Source organism: Sceloporus occidentalis, unplaced genomic scaffold (genome assembly GCF_023333645.1).
Source record: "Sceloporus occidentalis isolate IW3139 unplaced genomic scaffold, rSceOcc1.0.p SCAF_8, whole genome shotgun sequence".
NCBI classification, from domain to species: domain Eukaryota; kingdom Metazoa; phylum Chordata; class Lepidosauria; order Squamata; family Phrynosomatidae; genus Sceloporus; species Sceloporus occidentalis.
Genome location: NW_028316988.1, coordinates 37954909 through 37973985, shown reverse-complemented (window position 1 = coordinate 37973985; position 19077 = coordinate 37954909). Strand labels below are relative to the sequence as shown.

The 19077-nt window shown below is 42.3% G+C and overlaps 1 protein-coding gene across 5 annotated transcripts in view; it reads right to left on the bottom strand.

The window, feature by feature from the left end:
• Positions 1 to 19077, bottom strand: part of AFF2 (ALF transcription elongation factor 2) — a 400785-nt gene that overhangs the window by 168972 nt on the left and 212736 nt on the right. For all 5 annotated transcript variants that reach the window (XM_089536318.1, XM_089536317.1, XM_089536319.1 and 2 more), the window contains exon 4: positions 7176 to 7220. In XM_089536318.1, the coding sequence (XP_089392444.1) occupies positions 7176 to 7220 (45 nt within the window). The remainder of the gene's footprint in view (positions 1 to 7175; positions 7221 to 19077) is intronic.

Below are 19077 nucleotides of genomic sequence, written 5' to 3'. Positions count from 1 at the left end.
CCACAAGACCCCGACCCAACCCTCCCTCCCAACTATAAAATTAAACAGTAAAACATGGTTAAAAAGTACATAACAATACATCAAAATTAAAAAAAACGAACCACAAATAAGAAAAATAATAAAAGGAGGGGGATTCAAGTGGTTCTGGACATTATCAATCGGGGAAGGCCTGACGGAAGAGAAAGGTTTTTGTTGCCTTTTTAAAAGCCTCGAGTGAGGATAACTGGCGAATCTCTTTCGGAGGTCATTCCAAGTTTTTGGAGGGGTGACAAAGAAGGACCTCCGGGAGGTCACCGCCAGTCTGGTCTTTCTAGATTGCAAGAGGTTTTCCCCGAAGGATCGGAGTGTGTGGGAAGGATTGTATGGGAGGAGGCGTTCCTTCAAGTAGACTGGACCCAGGCCATGTAGGGCTTTATTTTTTTCTTTTCTTTTCTCCTTCCTTCCCTCCCTCCCTCCCTCCCCCTTCCCTTCCCAAATGCTAAGCTAAAATACTCTTCCTGTGCACTTCACTTGCCTTTATACCTCAATTTCCACTGCTGATTTGCCTAACATATTGAGGATATCAAAAATATTGCCTAGCAAATGAAGTCAGTGTAGATTTATGACCTCTTGCAGTGATGCTGCATAGTCATAAGCTTTGTATCTTTTGGATTGTCTGGAAACAGCAAAGTGCCTAGATGCCATGTTGCACTGGCAAAATTCAAATAGCCACTTCATGCTGCCACAGTTCTTATCTAACTGCTGGAGAAGGGAAGCCCAGACAAAGCATTTGCAGTGGGCCCTATCAAGACATTGAGACGATGGCAGTTCTTAAGAATAGAAGAAGAAGAACCATGTTCTGAAAACACAATTTGTTGAAAGGCTGTTTGTATGGCCACGCCTGGCTCTTTGGCAACCATAGTGTGAGGAACCAGGAGCAGTGAAGAGTGATGTGGCCCAAATGAAATCCCAGCCTAATCTGGAGATTATTTATTTTGGATGGCGTCGATGGAATATCACATATCCAGGACCCTCCAACAATGACCTGGGATCCTTTTACTCATATCATAGAATTAATATTCTGTTTTAACTGCCATAGTAACATATTTTGGAATCTTGGATTTATACTCCAAGGAGGAAAGTACAAAGGCAGGCTTATTGCTGAACATAAAGAAAACAAAAATAATGACCCCAGACTACCTACATACATTCAATCTAGGCAACGAGGAAATTGAAAGAGTAAAAGAATTCCCGCACCTTGGATCAAACACTGATCAAACTGCAGTAAAGAAATCAGAAGACTATGAATGGGAAGGTCAACTATGAAAAAACTAGACAAGATCCTAAAGAGTAAAGATATACAAATGAACACTAAAGTTAGAATCATCCAAGCCATTGTATTGCCCATTACCATGTACGGATGTGAGATTTGGACAGTGAAGAAAGTGGGTAAGAGGAATATCAACTGTAGTTTTCTGTGAGTTTTTCAGGCTATGTGGCCATGTTCTAGAAGAGTTTATTCCTGACGTTTCACCAGCATTTGTGGCTGGCATCTTTAGAGAACAAAAAACTATGGATGCCGGCCATGAAAGCCTTCGACTTCAGAATATCAACTCATTTGAGATGTGGTGCTGGAGAACCATGCTGAAGATACACGGACAGCCAAAAAAGACAAACAAATGGGTCCTAGAGCAGATCAAGTCTGAACTTTCCCTGAAAGCCAAGATGATCAAGTTGAGGCTGCCGTACTTTGGCCATATCATGAGAAGGCACAACTCACTAGAAAAGACTATAAAAATACTAGGAAAGATGGAGGAATGTAGAAAGAGAGGAAGACCAGATACCAGCTGGATAAGACTCTATTAAGGAGATCATGAGTATGAATCTATAGGACTTAAGCAGAGCAGTGTAGGATATTTTGGAGACATCTCATCCATAGGGTCACTATGAGTTGGGATTGAGTCGATGGCAGTTAACAAGAAACTGTAGGGAAAATTTTTAGCCAGAGAGCTCTACTGCCTCACGAAACTGGATGGACTGGATGGTCCTTGAGGTCTCTTCCAACCCTATGATTCTATGGTCCCAGAAATCCACAGGATGCAGCTATGGCAGTCGAAATAGAATCATAGCTCTACAATTGTGTAAAGTGAAAGGACCTGAAAGGCTCCTGGCTCTAGCCACTCTTGACATAAGCCCTGATTTATTTACTCTTCTGTTGATAAGTGCTTGTTGTTACTCATTCTTCAGACAGCAAAGGGCTAGGTTGCTAAGTTAGTGATATTTGACATCATATCCTTCCCAAGGTGTTCCCACATCTGACAGACTCAGCTGATTTACTACGCTGGGCAGCTTGCTGTTCCTTTGCCCAGTGACGTGCATAAATCCATTTGAAATTCAGATCGTATCCTCTCCCCCCCTCTTCCCAACCCTCCTCGACCTTTTCCCAGTAAAACCCCAAGATACCACACGAAAATATCAAAATTACTCATGGGCTAGTAGACACATCCACACCCACACTTGACACATTGTGCCGGTATTTATTTCCCCAAAATGGAATTTCATAGCCCTTAGGTTTTTCACTGTTCTTCAGCATCCTTCTATATATGAGAAAAGGAAACAATGGGGATGGCATAGAGGCGGGGGATGATGGGATAAACCTATTAGTAGGCTAATTTTGCTTTGTGAACAAGTCACCTCAGCTACGGCTGCTCCATATTAAGTCGATTAGTGCGTCTTCTTTTTTTCCAAATGGTACTAGAAAGGTAATACCGCATATAATTTACTCAGTCAAGGGCATTTTCACCTGCTGATCAATTTACATATTCTCCAATGTCATTAGATTGAATCCAGTCATCAGAAGACGAGGGGAGAGCATAAATTATAGACTTTTCTTCATTTAACTCCACTCATTTTATTCTAATTATAGGCATGTTTTGTTTTGCTCAAGATGACGAAGCTTTTAATTAATGTCACACCTGTCCAGCTATCTGTTCAGTGTGACAGGAGGTATGTTCCTCACTAAAAAAGTATTGTTTACAGAGTTGATATCTAGGATTCAGACTCATAGAGATGACCTACATGCGGGGTTTGCTTTTCTGTATTATGTTGCAAGCAAAATGCTTACTATTTTAATTCTCTGTATCACAAGGTCAAGATACTGGGAGACATGTCTCTGGATCTTGCATGGGGAGACAAACCTATTATCCATGTCCTGGTGTAACACTCCATCAAACCAATTTTTGAAGTGTTGCAGCTCCCCCCAAACATCCATTTCCACATCGGTGGAGAGAGGGGAGCATCTCTCCAGGCCTGGCCCTGAGTGTCCAGTTTTCATGGGTCATCTCCAGATGGTGCAAATTCTCCAGCAAGAATTGAGCAGCAAGAGCTGTGTGCAAGTCCAGCTCACTTAGAAGAGCAGCTGCTTTCTACAAATTTGCAAGGTTTAATGGGACAGAGGCTGGATGGGACTCATCGACTCATGGACCAGCTCACCCTGGCTTTACACTACTGTCAAAGAAGCATTGCTCTGGTCCAAAGAACTCTCTCCATACTCCTTTTTATTTTGGAAACAAAATCCTAACTCACTGAGGCTCAGATCCTACATCAAGCAGATGTAGTGTCATGCTCCACTTGCGCATTTCTGTGCCCTTCTCTCTGACCTGTTAGCAGTCAAGCCCCAGGAGCGACCGTTGCAAATTAGTCAATGGATCTATCTATCTATCTATCTATCTATCTATCTATCTATCCATCCATCCATCCATCCATTAACTAATTTGCGCATATATATATATATATATATATATATGCAGGTTTTGTTTGATCCCATTAGATAAAGCATCAAATATAGTGACATGGTGATCAAACATGGGGATTTGTATAGCATAACAGACAGGCCAACACTTCATAGTATTCCAGTCAATTAGTAAACCATAGATTATATGAGATTTGTTCCTTGCCGACCTGGTGTTACAAAGGAGCAAAGTAAGGGTCTGTGGTATGGTTGGGATGAACCTTGGTTCTTTTGGGCTAACAGGGTGAATGGAAGATGGGATAGATTTGATTTGACTTGATTTGCCTCTTTCTGGACCCTTCTACATCCCATCCCATTTCAACTCCTAGAGCAATGTGAAAATATGCTTTCTGCCCTGAGACCTGGCTAGCATTCTGGACTCCTATCTCAAGATGTAGGTTTACATCCAGGAAAGTTCATACGAAAAACATAATACCACCACCAGTTAGGGTGCATCTGCACTGCAGAAATAAAGTGGTTTGACATCACTTTAACTGCCATGACTCTATCCTAGAGAATCCTGGGAGTTATAGTTTAATGTGCCAGCTATGAAAGCCTTCGACTTCACAGTAAAAGTCATGTCAAACTGCTTTATTTTTGCAGTGTGGCAGATCAAGTTACTCTTAGGAATGCTGACACATTCCTTCCTCCCTCCTCTCTTCCTTTTTATGCTGCAAGATACGAACACGGCTACTGCTTTTAAAACTTTATGTTATAGCTATTTTACAAGGGAGTCTTACAACAAAACATAGAGTGTTTATACTTAATATTCCAGCTGGCAAGCCAGGCAGCATTTCTTGGTCAATGGCCATGATCAGTTGACCTAGCTTTGTCTTCTTCCCACATTTTTAACACACACCCCTCCCAATGTTGCTTGTTTTTTCTGAAAACCCTGAACCTTTTTGACAAGCTTCCAGAAAGCTTCCCCTTCTGGGTGGGTGGTACTGTTTAGACTACATAAGGATTGTGGTCAGATAATGTTTTTTCTATCAATGTGTAGATTTTTTTATGTTCTCATACCCTCCAACATCTCACAGAACAAACTCAGGGCATGTATGGCCAAGCAACATCAAAGTGTGGTCAAGATGGTAGAAGTTATCAATAAGGAAGGACACACAAGCTGGGAGAAGTTGCAGCAGTTTGCTTTTGCCTGAGCCTATTAGGAAGAGCAATATTCCATCCCCTCCTCTCTGAATTAATTGAGTTCTTTAAGCTTATTTTGCAGCTTTTGAAGTAAGCTGAGGTCAAAGGGAGGAGGGGAAGGAGGAGAGAAAATTAGGCCAAAGGAGAATGAGGAGCTTGAAGGTGTGATGCACACCCAAACCACAATCCTTTTCTATGACGGCAGGCGCCTGGGAGTTTTTATCCCATGGCTGCCACCTGGGTTTTGTACTGTGAGTAGCGTGGTATTAACTCAGGTCCAGGCGTGTCCTTCTTGGATCAAACAAGTAAAACTTATTTACAAGAAGGTTTAACAGTGTTGTTCTTAATATGATATCTTATGAAATTGTTACTTTCTACTTTGTGACAGTTACCGTTGGTTTTATAAATCTTTAGCTAAATCACCAGTTCTTTATAACTAAGATTCACTCAGTCCTTCTATTAAGTTCCTCTCTTAAACTTAGACCTAACAGCCACCAAAGTTAACACTCTCCCAAAGGATATCACACTCCAGCCACTCCCTTTTCTAGAGTCCTAGAAGTATACTGGTAGGGAGCCCTTTTCTAGTCAGACTCTCCCCTAACCATCCTCCTCTATCCCTGGAACCCTCACTACTCTCAGGATCCCAAGCCCTGACTGACTATTCCCTCAGGAACTCATGGAACTCAGTCCTCTCTTGGACTCAACTGTTCCCTCAAATGTCAAATCCCAACTGTCTCTCTTCTCTAACAGCTTGGAATTTTCAAAGGTCCAAGCCCTCATCCTATTGGCTGGTCTTCAGCTGCCTTCTGATTGGTCAGCCGGGTGTTCTGTGCACCACAGAAGTCACCTACCAAGATTGATGGAGGAACATCATTTGAACTCAAGACAGCATGACCCTAACATTGTGTTTGTTGCAGGCCCTCCAGCCTCATTTATTTATTTAAGATATTTATTATTATTATTATTATTATTATTATTATTATTATGCTTTATTTATATAGCGCTGTAGATTTGCACAGCGCTATACATATAAACAATAAAATAGATAAGAGTAAACCTCCCCATGGCATACAATCTAACAAATAATAGCATAATACATATAAATAATACATAACAATATGGGAAAGGGTTCAGTAAAACAGGCAACAAATTAAAAACGTCAAATAGCAAATAATAGTCATGCGATGCCTGGGAACGCTTCTCTGAACAAGATCTCAGGGTGGCATGCTGGTCATGTTAATGTAATTCAATTTAGAACAGTTTTAAAAATTTAAACAGTAAGAAGAACTTAACCAATTTAAAAACACATTTAATGTTTAAAAGAGGAGCATGGGATGCCCCCCACTTATTCAATGGGTTAGGGACTGCAGCACTGTCAGAAGCTAGAATTGGTAGCAAAGCAGGATCCAGGTAGTGAACATCAAGGATTTACAGTGGCTTGCATGTGCTGCTTGCAAAGTCTCTAAGGTCCAAAACACACTGCAGAAATAATCCAAACTGAGACTGCTTTAACTACCTTGGCTCAGTGCTAGGGATTTCCTAGCACCAGTTTATTGTGGCACCAGAGCTCTCTCACAGATAAGGCTCAATGACCCACAAACCTACAATTCCCAGGATTCCTTAACATTCATTCATTCATTCATTCATGGTATTTATACCCCGCCCTTCAGCCCTAAAGGCTATCAGAGTGGCTTACAATTATTATTTTTAATTAGACAGTTCCCTGCCCTCAAACCTAACATTGAGCCAGGGCAGTTAAAGTGGTCTCGAACTGGATTATTTCTGCAGTGTGTTTTCGACCAAAATTGGATTGGTGGCCTTTCCCACCTCTCGGCTTGCTTTACAAGCAGTGTGCAGTCAGTCTGAATCAAATCTCTGTAGCAAGAAGAACTGACAAAAGAGTGGATCCCTTGTCAGATTAATGGGACTCATCTTTAATTTGCAAGTGTCAAAAAAGCGAGTTGCCCTATAATGGGGCATCAAAAGGTGCAGCTTTTTCTTCTGTATTAAAGGAGTTTAAAACTACACACCAGTGCAAATCTGGGAAAAATGTTTGACTCCCCCTGCAAGGCTTTAATAAAATGCTATGTTTTAACTTAGCACCAGAATGAAGTCCATGTTGGCACCTGTTGGGCCTCTAAAGGGAAGGCATTCCACAACTGGGGCACTGCCGCAAAAAAGGCCCTGTGCCATAGCCTCACTTAGTGTATTGTTCCCTTTGGTGGGACCCAGGGGAAAGCCATACCTGGAAATATTAACTTACCCGTAGGATTTCCTCCACACAGCTGGAGTCATTGGGAAGGGTAACCTAGAATGGAGAAAACAAACTATGTAGTCAATCTGCAAATAAATAAATAAATAATAAAAATTTTATTTATATACCGCCCTTCCTCAGATCAGGGCGGTTTACAACATTTTAAAAACATTACATTAAAAACATCAATAAACATTACAATAAAAACAGAAAAGCCCCGAGTTAGCCAGTCCTCTTGCCAGTGAGGAGGAAGGAGGTCCGTAGGACAGCTTAGTCGGGGAATGCATTGCCAAAAAGGAAGGTCTTCAAATCCTTTTTGAATTGGGCCAGGGAGGTGGCCGAGCGGAGCTCTATGGGCAGCGTGTTCCAAAGGGCCGGGGCGGCGATGGAGAATGTCTTCCTGGACGTGGAGACAAGCCTGGCCCCGGGAACCCTAAGTAGTTGCTGCCCAGATGTTCTGAGGGTGCGGGACGGAATGTATGGGGAGAGGCGGTCCTTCAGGTATCCTGGGCCCAAGCCATTTAGGGCTTTATAGGTCATCACCAACACCTTATATTGCGCCCGGAAGCAAATCGGCAGCCAATGCAGATCTTTTAGCACCGGTGTAATGTGGCTGGCCCTGGAAGTACCAGTGACCAGCCTGGCTGCCATGTTTTGTACCATTTGTAGCTTCCGGGTTTGGTATAAGGGTTGCCCCATGTAGAGTACATTGCAGAAATCCAGTCTTGAGGTTACCAGGGCGTGTACCACAGTTTCAAGGTCCCTCTGGGCCAGGTATGGGCGCAGCTGGCGAATAAGCCGAAGCTGATGACAGGTGCTCTTGACCGTCACATTCACCTGAGCAGTCAGGTGAAGGGACGAGTCAAGAAGCACCCCCAGACTGCGCACGGAGTCCTTCACAGGGAGCGTGACCCCGTTCAGGACAGGTGGAACCACCGCCATTCCTGGACCAGGGGAACCTATCACGAGTACCTCCGTTTTCTCTGGATTCAGCTTGAGTCGGTTTTCCCTCATCCAGCCCATTACTGACTCCAGACAAGCCACGAGAGGAGAGACGCCATCCTCGGTCACTGCATCAGTCGGAGACATAGAGAAAATGATTTGGGTGTCATCAGCGTACTGATAACCCCGCGCCCCATGTCTCCGGATGATCTCTCCCAGCGGTTTCATGTAAATGTTAAATAGCATGGGAGACAGAATGGCTCCTTGAGGGACCCCAGTTTTAAGGGCCCTCTCATCGGAGCACACGTCTCCCAGCTGCACCATCTGGGACCTCCCGGAGAGGTAGGACCGGAACCACTGGAGCGCAGTGCCCCCGATTCCCACCTCTGCCAGGCGCCCCAGAAGGATACCATGGTCTATGGTATCGAAAGCCGCTGAGATGTCCAAGAGCACAAACAGGGACACGCTTCCCCTGTCGATGCCCAGACGGAGGTCATCGACCAAGGCGACCATGGCTGTCTCAACCACGTAACCCGCCCGAAAGCCAGTTTGAAATGGGTCGAGATAATCTGTTTCATCCAAGACCGCCTGAAGCTGGATTGCAACCAGCTGGATTGCAAATAAACAGGCTTTACAAATAACATCAGCAATAGAAAGTATATGATATAAGAAAATAATATTTAATCAAAAGCACACTTCATATAATGCAAAGCATCAGAATCTGGCTTCATCTATACTGTAGAAATAGCACAGTTTGATTTCACTTGGAGTTCTGTAGCTCCATTTTATGGAATCCTGGTATTTGCCGTTTTACAAGTTCTCTAGCCTTCTCTGTCAAAGAGGGCTGCTGCCTCACCAAACTACAAATCCCAGCATTCTGCACAATGGAATCATGGCAGTCAAAGTGGTACCAAGATGCACCATTTGTACAGTGTAGATGCACCTGGAGTTTTATTTATGATGAACATCACTTAGTACCACTTAAGGAGTAAGTCGCATTTAGAACCAATTTAAATTTCCCATTTCCAAAGTCTACTTGTATAAACTGTAAGTGGTTTGCATGGGAAAAAACAACAACACTTCATTCTAATTGCCACTGGATGGTAGTGGTGGATAGTAGTGAGATTATATTACCTCTCCAAGGCTGAGGCTGTAAAACAAGTTGAACTTCATTTTGTTCCAGCCAAAGACGTCTAGATTTCCCTGGATTTTTACTCGCTGTCCTTCAGTTACATTTCTAATTAAATCGCTTTGAACTATTGATGCCAAGAGACATGTCTAAATGTATTCCCCATTAAGGTCCCTGGACTTCCCTGTGATGTGAAACATCTCTTTAGATCTGTGTGTGCTTACACATTGCGCTCCTTAACCGCTCACTAAAATGTAAGGAAGAGAGACAGATTTCCTAAAAATAACTCACTTTCTATTTGATTTATACGTCACATTAATTAAATTCTACATCTCCAGCCGTGAACAGCCCAAGTTCTAATGCAATCTAATTAAAGAAAAGTAGGGAGCACACACACCCATCCACAAGCAACACACACACGCACACAGACACAAAACAAACTGCTGGAATTGTAACACAGAAGTAACTGTTTAGCCTCAAATTAATGAGGCGCTCTGCTAAGCAAGAATCTCCATAAATCCCTAATGAGAATTTTAAACACATTAAAACTTCCTAATACAAAGTGTTTGCTTTTGTTTTTATCCAATAACAAATAAGCCAATAATTTTATGCCTCTAAATGACACTATTAACTGTCATGGAATGTTTTATTTGACAATCGCTCCATTCAAATACAGTAAAAACCAATTAATTTGCCTGCTGTGAAATGTTTCACGATCGCTTTTATGTGGCTTCCCTCTCCCCCTACTTTAAGGAAATGTAAATAGGAGGGCAATGGAGTCGTCTGGTTTTACTTTTAAAAATACACTGTAATAAGCTATAGATTTTCTATTCAGGGCGCATTTCAAATGAATGGTAAGATAACCTCCAATTCTGGGAGGGTCATCAATCACATAATGTCACCCTGATAAGTAAGGAATGTCAGAATAATCATTTTATGATGGGTGAAGTAGTCAAATATTTGAGATGTGATCATGGCAGAATTACGGCTCGGCTCTCCTTTAAAACGGTGGCCAGCAATTGAGTGCTTAACCTCTTCTCTTTGGCTGCCAGTCTCAAGAACTTCTTCCCGTCCTCCCAAAATACAACACTGATCCCTGGAGGTTAGTTTTTAGAGCAAGGCACAGCCTTCCTTCTCCCAAATCCCGTAATACTCTTTCTCTCAAATTAAAAATGGTGCTATGATGGAACTTGGTGCCATGGTGGAACATTTTAGATCCATGGTCCTCAAACTTTGGTGTTTGATGTTCTAGACTTCAGCCAGTTTGGCCAACATCCAGGAATTATGGGAGCAGAAGTTCAAAACGTTTGGAAGACCAACGTTTGGGAACTGCTACTTTAGATGGACAAGATGGTTGGGCAGAAAGCCCAAGGCTCCTTGACACCTCTTGGAATAGGGCAGGGATCAGCGATTGTGGATTGCTAGGGGTCTAACTTAGCTCCTCCAGGAAACGTTGGTGACCTGGACCATTACATACATACATACATACATACATACATACATATGCGCTCCCAAATGCCCTCCAGAGCAGTGGTTCCCAAACTTTAGTCTTCCATGTGCTTTGGATTTCAGCTCCCAGAAGCCCCAGCCAGCTTGATCAACATTCAGGACTTATGAGATCTGAAGTCCAAAACATTTGGAAGATCAAAATTTGGGAACCCCAACTTTAGATGGACAAGATGGCCATGCCAAAAGCCCTTGGCACCTCTTGGAATAGGGCACAGATGGGTAATTGTGGGATGCTGTGGGGCTAAACTACCCCTTCCAAGAGATATTGGTGGTCAGAAATATTTTTGTTGATCCCAAATACCCTTTAGAACAGCGGCTCCCAAACTTTGGTCTTCCAGGTGTTTTGGACTACAGCTCCCAGAAGTCCCAGCCAGTTTGGCCAACATCAAGAATTCTGGGAGCTGAAGTCCAAACATCTGGAAGACCAAAGTTTGGGAATCACAGCAATAGAAGGAGAGGAGGGCATTTTTGCTATGTCTTTAGCTCCCTCTGATCATCTTGGGAAGAAACCTGCTCCAGAGACTAGGACCAGGAGCAATGGATGCAAACTGAGATTCGACCTCAATGTTAGGAGGAACTTTCTGACAGTAAGGGCTGTTCGACAATAGAACAAACCCTCCCGGAGTGTAGTGGAGTCTCCTTCCTTGGAGGTCTTCAAGCAGAGGCTGGATGGCCATCTGTCGGGGATGCTTTGATTGTGATTTCCTGCATGGCAGAATGGGGTTGGACTGGATGGCCCTTGTGGTCTCTTCCAACTCTATGATTCTATGATTCTATGAAACCTGTTGAACAAACAGAAAATGAGCAGAACTCACCTCCTGTTTCCCAATGCTACATATTCTATTATCTTGTACTTTTTACCGTCAGAGCAGTACACAATTGATCTCCCTCCTACTGAGCTGCATACTGGGCTGCTCTGAAAAGTTTGATGTCAAAATTTTGTTAGAGGATATCTGTCCGAATGTATGTTTATTAGTCGCTAAGTTCCTGTAAATGGTCATTAAGACCAGAGAGAGTGAAGTATTAAAAACTGGCCGGGATACAGGTAATGTATCATAAGAACAATTCAATCATATTGTGGCAATTGGGAGGCGTCTAACGAATGTGTAATTATATTTCTCTTATCACCATTCAATTTTATATTTACATTTGTAGTGTATTTCATCCACCTATATTCTACATTGGCTGGTTTATTTTATTTTTTGCATTTGGTGTAGTAATCTTACTATCATAATGCTTAACATGTAATTGCTTTTTATTACTCATTCTAAGCTTTGAAAAGTATGGAAAGGCATCTTGTGGCACATTTGGGAAGAAAGATGTTGGTAGCATGACCTTTGGTAGACATGAGCCTACTGAAGTCTATGAAAGCTCATGCTGCCAACTTCTTTCAGTTAGTCTCAAAGGTGCTACAAGATCCCCTTGTACACTGATTTTCCAGACTAACATGGCTATGTCCCTGAATGTTTTAAAAGTCATCTGTGGCATTACTTGTTATATTAAACTCACTGATTTTGTAACATTTTTTAAAAATATAAGAAAATTACATAATAGTTTGAAAAAAATCCCGTCAAAATGACCCCTAGGAAGTATTTTTAAAAAGTAACCAGACAATAGGATGTCCCTCTTCCCACTGATTATGTAACTTTGGAAAAGGAACACTGCCATTCCCTTGTTAGCAAAGTAGCTTACTTCATTTGGGCGGGTTGCAGACCGCCGCTTTGTGGCGGTCTGCCGCCGCCGCCGCTTGCTCTGTGCGGCAGCCGCAGCAGCCACACCGTGCGGCTCCCGCACGGACCGAAAAAGAAGCTCCAAAATGGAGCTTCTTTAAGTGGCGCCTCTATGATGTCGCGAGGCGCCAGGGGCACACTCGCGACGTCATAGATGCCGCAACACGTGCGGACGCACAGTGTCCGATACGTAAATATGGCGGCGGCCGTGTGGAACGGCCACCACCATATTGTACATACAGAATACGTACTAGGGTTAGGGGGTGCGGAAGCACCGCCCCTTCCTAACCCTAGAATGTATTCATTACATACTAAATGGCGATGTGTAACCCGCCTTGGTTACTTTTAAAATGTTATTTTCTAGCTCTGTTGAAATGTTCTGCAATAGGACCATAGACTACCTGAATGGAGCTTATAGGCTACAATTTAAGAACCTCTGGGCTAAAGGAGACTTTGACCAAAATCAACAAAGAGTCTTACATCAATTTAAAGAGTAACAAGTTTGGTTTGGCTTGTGTGGACTCTAGCCCATGAAGCATCTACTGAAGTAGACTGAAATCCAAGAAAGCCCATGCCAAATAAAACTGGGACCATGGAGATCGGCTGTCAACAGACTCTCTGTGGTTTCTGCTGCAACAACCTAACACAGTTTAACACACCAACCACCTTTGAAGCCCTTTTCTAACAACACCAATATTTTATCCAGAGACCAATGAATAATAACAGAAAAGAAAATATGGTCCGGCTTTTAGATTTTGATGGAAGTCCCAGCCTATTTGTGGATAAACAGAACTGACTTGGCAAAATTGGAAGGGAAAAAACAAGATTGTAAAGATCACTTTGTACGTAAAAGTGGGCCAAATCCTGTTGCTAGTTATGGACCTTATCACATTAGCCAAATCCCATTTAGGAATGGGATCTAAAGTAAATTTAAATTAGAAAAAAACCTGCAAATGTGGGAAGTTTTTTACATGACGTTCAGAACTTCCCTTTTACTAAAAGGGATTTGTTATTTGGTGAGGCATTAAGAACTGTCTGACAAAAACATTCCAAATAGCACATAAAACTACAAATGCAAGGATCCCATAAGATGAAGCCGTGGCAGTCAACCTAGCATCAAAATACTACAACTGTGTAGTATGAAAGAGACCTGTGTAATGTGGAACATTTCACAACATTGTTGCATCCTACAGAATTCTGGGTTTTGTAGCTTGGTGTGGCATTAAGAACTGTTTGGCAGAGAATTCTAAATACTTGATAAAACCACAAATCCCAGGATTCCATAGGATGCAGGCATCACAGTTAAAGAGGTATAAGAAATGTATTAACTCTGTAATCTGAAAGAGACCTAAGTAATGTTAACCAGGGACTTCATAACAGCGACTTAATTTACAGTTTACCCGGAAGCAGGGGAAGATACTCATTTTCCTTCTTCAGCCTCTAATTCTGTGAACCTTTTAAGAAAGTAAGCTCCAATATCAGAGTAGTGGGCAAGATCTTTGGCTGTCATGGTATCCATTGCCCATCTATCCATCAATGAATTTGGAGGATTTATTCAGGACTGAATCTCTTGGCCTGTGCATGATTGTTGCTGGACCAGCCACAGAAGACCAGCAGTTCTTTCCAAAATCTATTGAGGATGGAGTGCCAAGTAGTTCTTTTTTGGCACAGAAAAGGCGTGTTCACCAGACATGAGACTGTGACAAATCTAAGATCGTAAAAAGCTCTTTGCAACTCTATTAGAAAAGCTTTCCAACTGTTGGGCTGTTCAGAGACAGATCGGTTTTTAAGTGGAAATCCCATTTATATCAAAAAGAGGCTTCAGCTGGCAATGTCTCTCTTTTCGCTGCAAAACTTTGAAAAATTGACTGCAAACGGCAAACCAGTTGCTACAGAGACATCTCAGTGCAGCTGAGGACCATTAAAAAGGCCAGGCAATGCACTTAGGCTCTCTTAATGCAGCCTACATTAACTAGCCATTGTCTGTTGAAACTGTTCCGATGGGCAAATAAATTTGATAACGGAACTGATACTTAAAAAGGTATGGCCCTATTGGTGTATGTTTCTCTCTGTGTGTATGTGTGTCAACTTATCAGGCACCTTCTGTTTTGATCCTTCCTGGCAAGACATTGTGATCAGTAGATAATTTTAGCAACCATAATGCAAACAAGGTAACATCTCCAAGCTGTGATCATTCCACCTGCAATATGGGAAGAATAATACTGACCGCCTTGTGGATCATAGGGACTATCTCTGATATAGTGGCTTTTGGGATGTGAGATGCTAAGGTTGTCGTCTTCCCATCGCTTCGTTGAAATACACTAAATCCCTGAACAGGGGAGGAGACGTACCCTCTCTTTTCTGAGCAATCATGCATTTAAATGCACCTGAATGCACATTAGAGTGTAAAGTAGGGATGGGCAACTGCCAAGAGTAAGGGGAACTCAATGGTCCCCTACCCCCATTTTTTAATTTTTTGTTTCCATGTGCTAAAAACGGTCCATCACATCCATCAAGAAGTTAACTTCCAATTTATTTCCTGCTTAGAAAAAGGTCTTTCCTGCATTCAGATTGCCCAAGGGGACAAAACATGTCTAGATTGCTCCCTGCATCCCTTAGGATTTTAGGATCCAGCACTTTGGATAGCTCCTTTAAAGGTTTAAGGGAAACTCAGGGCAGCTTCATTGCCCCACTGATATTGGCATCACCAGCTGCCACTGATTGTACTGCCATTATGTTTCCAATTTGCTTTTTGCCTATTGCACACACACTCTCTGGGCTTTTCAACAAGTGTAAGAAAATCAACTATAAGGAAGAGGAGTGGAAGAAGAGGCTTGAAAAAAGATCAGACTGCACCCAACTCCCAGAATCTGCCACTGCCCAAGCAGTCTAAAAAGGAACTTTTCACAGCTTGCCAAGTGACACAGGAGGTTCATTTCCTGGAACAGATGGAAAGGCAGTGGGAGCTTTGATAGCAATGACTGGCATGGAAATTAGGGTCCATGCAACTAAATCTTCATCCGCAGAATGCTGTAGGTTATGTGCCATTAAAATGGATGTGCAGTTAGTGCATAGAGTGTTCCCATTGGGCTCAATTAGATCAGTTTCTGGGACAAGCTACTAGAAACTTCTGAGAGCCATGCACACCTTGGAGAGTCAGAAGTTCTTTACCTGGCCTGTAAACTCGCAGCCTCGAAGCATATAAAAAGTTCATGCTGTCGGGCACATGAACTGGCCCAAAGGTTTGCTTATGAAGCAAAGCTAGGAAACCTATTTATTAAAAGTAATTTCTTCCCACCCCTTTTTCCAGTTGGACACTAATTTGCCATTGTTATTTGATGCACTTTGGATAACCTCTTTATAAAGTTCCACCTAAAACCTGTGGATACATTGTCCTATAGATATGGAAGCAAGCCATCGCCTGCCACTGGATAACTCATGAAATTCCGTGTTTAAAGGCTGATTACATTTCTATTTAGTTGCCTTCAAAAATAAACAAGACTGATAAGAGAGAACTTGAAAAAATGCTGCCAAAAGGTCTATATAAAGTTGTGTTATAAAAGAAACTAGGAACTTTACTCATCACACCAATACCTCCTTGCATCCTTTTTGAAATGCAACTTTCAGTTGCAGCTTCTTGTTTCCATTTCAGTGGGCCACTAAATCTGCTCCAGGTTTTATTCTGAACAAGGGAGAATTCCAGGTTGTTGAACCCCCTGTCCAATATAGGGTTCGTGCTTTGGATATTTCCTTTAGTTAAGACTGAAACAGATTTCTTGATCTACTGACCTGAAGGCTACTAGCTGGTAAGGATAACATCTTGAGCCGTTAATCCCCCCCAAAAGTCACTCATTACAGGCAGGTGGATTACTTTAACTCATTGCTTCCAGGTTCCAGTGTTTGACAGAAATGACTGTATGCTGACAGCAGAAACAAAGGGGAACTCAAAACAATCCTGCCATTCACAGTGTTAGCATTCCAAATGTGTAAAATCTATGTGACTGCAGGAACCATTCTTCCCTTAAAATTGATTATAGAGGCCAAACGCAGTAAATCTGAAAGCTCATCCTATATTTTCCTTATTTTCCTTCATCTCTCTTTAACCAAAGTCCAAATGTAGACAAGACCAGAAAAAATCTGGGTTTCGGGTGATCACCGGCATCTAAATTAAAAAAGGTAATGCAGTGTGCTGAAAGGAGATCCCAGCTGATATCTCAGAGTGTTTGAGGTAATCTTTTCTTTTTCTTCCTCTTCTTTATTTTTTTTTTTTTTTACATCTATCACCTAATCCAATTTTTTTTAAAAATAAAAAACACACTGGGGTTAACACCACCTGACACAGCTTCACTTGTGACCTTTTTCATCTGTCAAAACAGACAGATTTTTATCCTGCAAGATTCAACCCACCGCCTCCAAAGGTGCCGTGCGGAGCGTTAATCCATTCCACTAGACAGCCATTGGAATTATAATTCAAAGTTCAACTTCCTTTAGCATTTCCTGCTGAAATATTTTTGGCATCCCGGGGCAGAAAGTCGAAATCTGGTTTCCTAAACAGACTGTATCTAGCACTTCCTATAAAAGTTGGACGTGAAAATTCCTTATAGTTAGAGAGATCGGCAGATGCTGGATCTCATTAATTTCTTTCAAAGTAGCTGATGCTCACTTGGAGAACCTTTTTCTTTTACCTTAAGATTTTGATCCGCTGCTGGACCCCATCAAGAACAGACAAGAGGAGACACTGATATATTAGGCAGCAGGAGATACTTCAGGGAAATTCCCAATAGCTATCTTGGCAGACTTTCCTATTTCCATTCATTTTGACTTTTGCCATAAACTGAATGAAGCAGGTCTTGTAGGAAAATCAAAGACATGAATCTGCTTAAGCTCAGCTTGTAAATGGAGGCAAGGTATACTTCCCCAGCCTTGCAAATACATTCACACACAGAACTAAGCCAGAAACATTTCTAGTCTCCAACTCCAGAATCAGAACCCAAGGTCCTCCATTGAACCTGAATGATGGGAAATTCAGGCTAAGTAATAGCAAGTCCTTTCCCCAAACAGGGCATAGTTAAATTGTGGAATTTATTGCCAGAAAACATGGGGATGGATGTCAAATTTGCAGCCATCGCTATGTTTTGTGGCAATGAATTCCACAATTTAACTATGCCCTGTTTGGGGAAAGGACTTGCTATGGTAAAGGTGAATGGCTATTTTCAAACCACTCTGTCTGAAGGGCCAGCATGTTGCAGTGGTTTAAGTGTTGGACTAAGACTCTGAATGACCAGGGTTCAAATCTCTGCTCAGAAATCCCAGAATTCTGTAGTCTTATTGAGCTATGGCAGTTAAAGTGGTGACAAGCTGTATTAATTCTGAAGTGTAGATTCAGCCTACATTTCACTCTCTATTTTTATTGCCTTAACTCTATTCCATCCTTCCCCTATCTCACTTTTTAATAGACAGGGCTTTAGGTTATCATATCCTTTTCCATGCATTGCATAGGCTGTGATTTAACCAGCTTCTCATTCCACACCACCCATTACCCAAGGAGCACTGGTCATCCCAAGGGATCAGTTGCACACTGAATGCAACTCAGCTAATATGGAGGTTGAAAAACAGTGCGACGGCAAGGAAGCTGCAGTTGCATGCATAGCAAGAATGTGGAGAAGATATGCAAAGTTTCCTGTTCTTGACAAAAGGCTGTCTCAACATGTCAAAACTGCCTGCCAAGAAACTGCCAGGGTTCTTGCCTCCTCCACAAGGGTTCTTGCCTCCAGTGCAAGAACACCAGATATAAATCTTGACTTATTTTACCCACATATGCAAGCACAAACAACATCAAACCCTGCTTCTGCCATAGAGATTATAAGACCTGTGTGTGTGTGCCTTTCATAGAATCATAGAGTTGGAAGAGACCACAAGGGCCATCCAGTCCAACCCCCTGCCATGCAGGAAATCCAAATCAAAGCATCCCCAACAGATTGCCATCTAGCCTCTGCTTAAAGACCTCCAAGGAAGGAGACTCCACTACACTCCGGGGGAGTTTGTTCCACTGTCGAACAGCCCTTACTGTCAGGAAGTTCTTCCTAATGTTGAGGTGGAATCTCTTTTCCTGTAGCTTGCATCCATTGTTCCAGGTCCTGTTCTCTGGAGCAGCAGAAAAAAAGCTTGCTCCCTCCTCAATGTGACATCCTTTCAAATATTTAAACAGGGCTATCATATCACCTCTTAACCTTCTCTTCTCCAGGCTAAACATCCCCAGCTCCCTGAGTCGTTCCTCATAGGGCAAGGTTTCCAGACCTTTCACCATTTTAGTCGCCCTCCTCTGGACATGCTCCAGTTTCTCAACATCCTTTTAAAATTGTGGTGCCCAGAACTGGACACAATATTCCAGGTGGGGCCTGACCAGAGCAGAATACAGTGGCACTATTACTTCTCTTGATCTAGACACTATACTTTTATTGATGCAGCCTAGAATTGCATTGGCCTTTTTAGCTGCCGCATCACACTGTTGACTCATGTTCAACTTATGGTCTACTTGGACTCCTAGATCTCTTTCACATGTACTTTCATTCAGCAATGTGTCTCCCATCCTATATCTGTG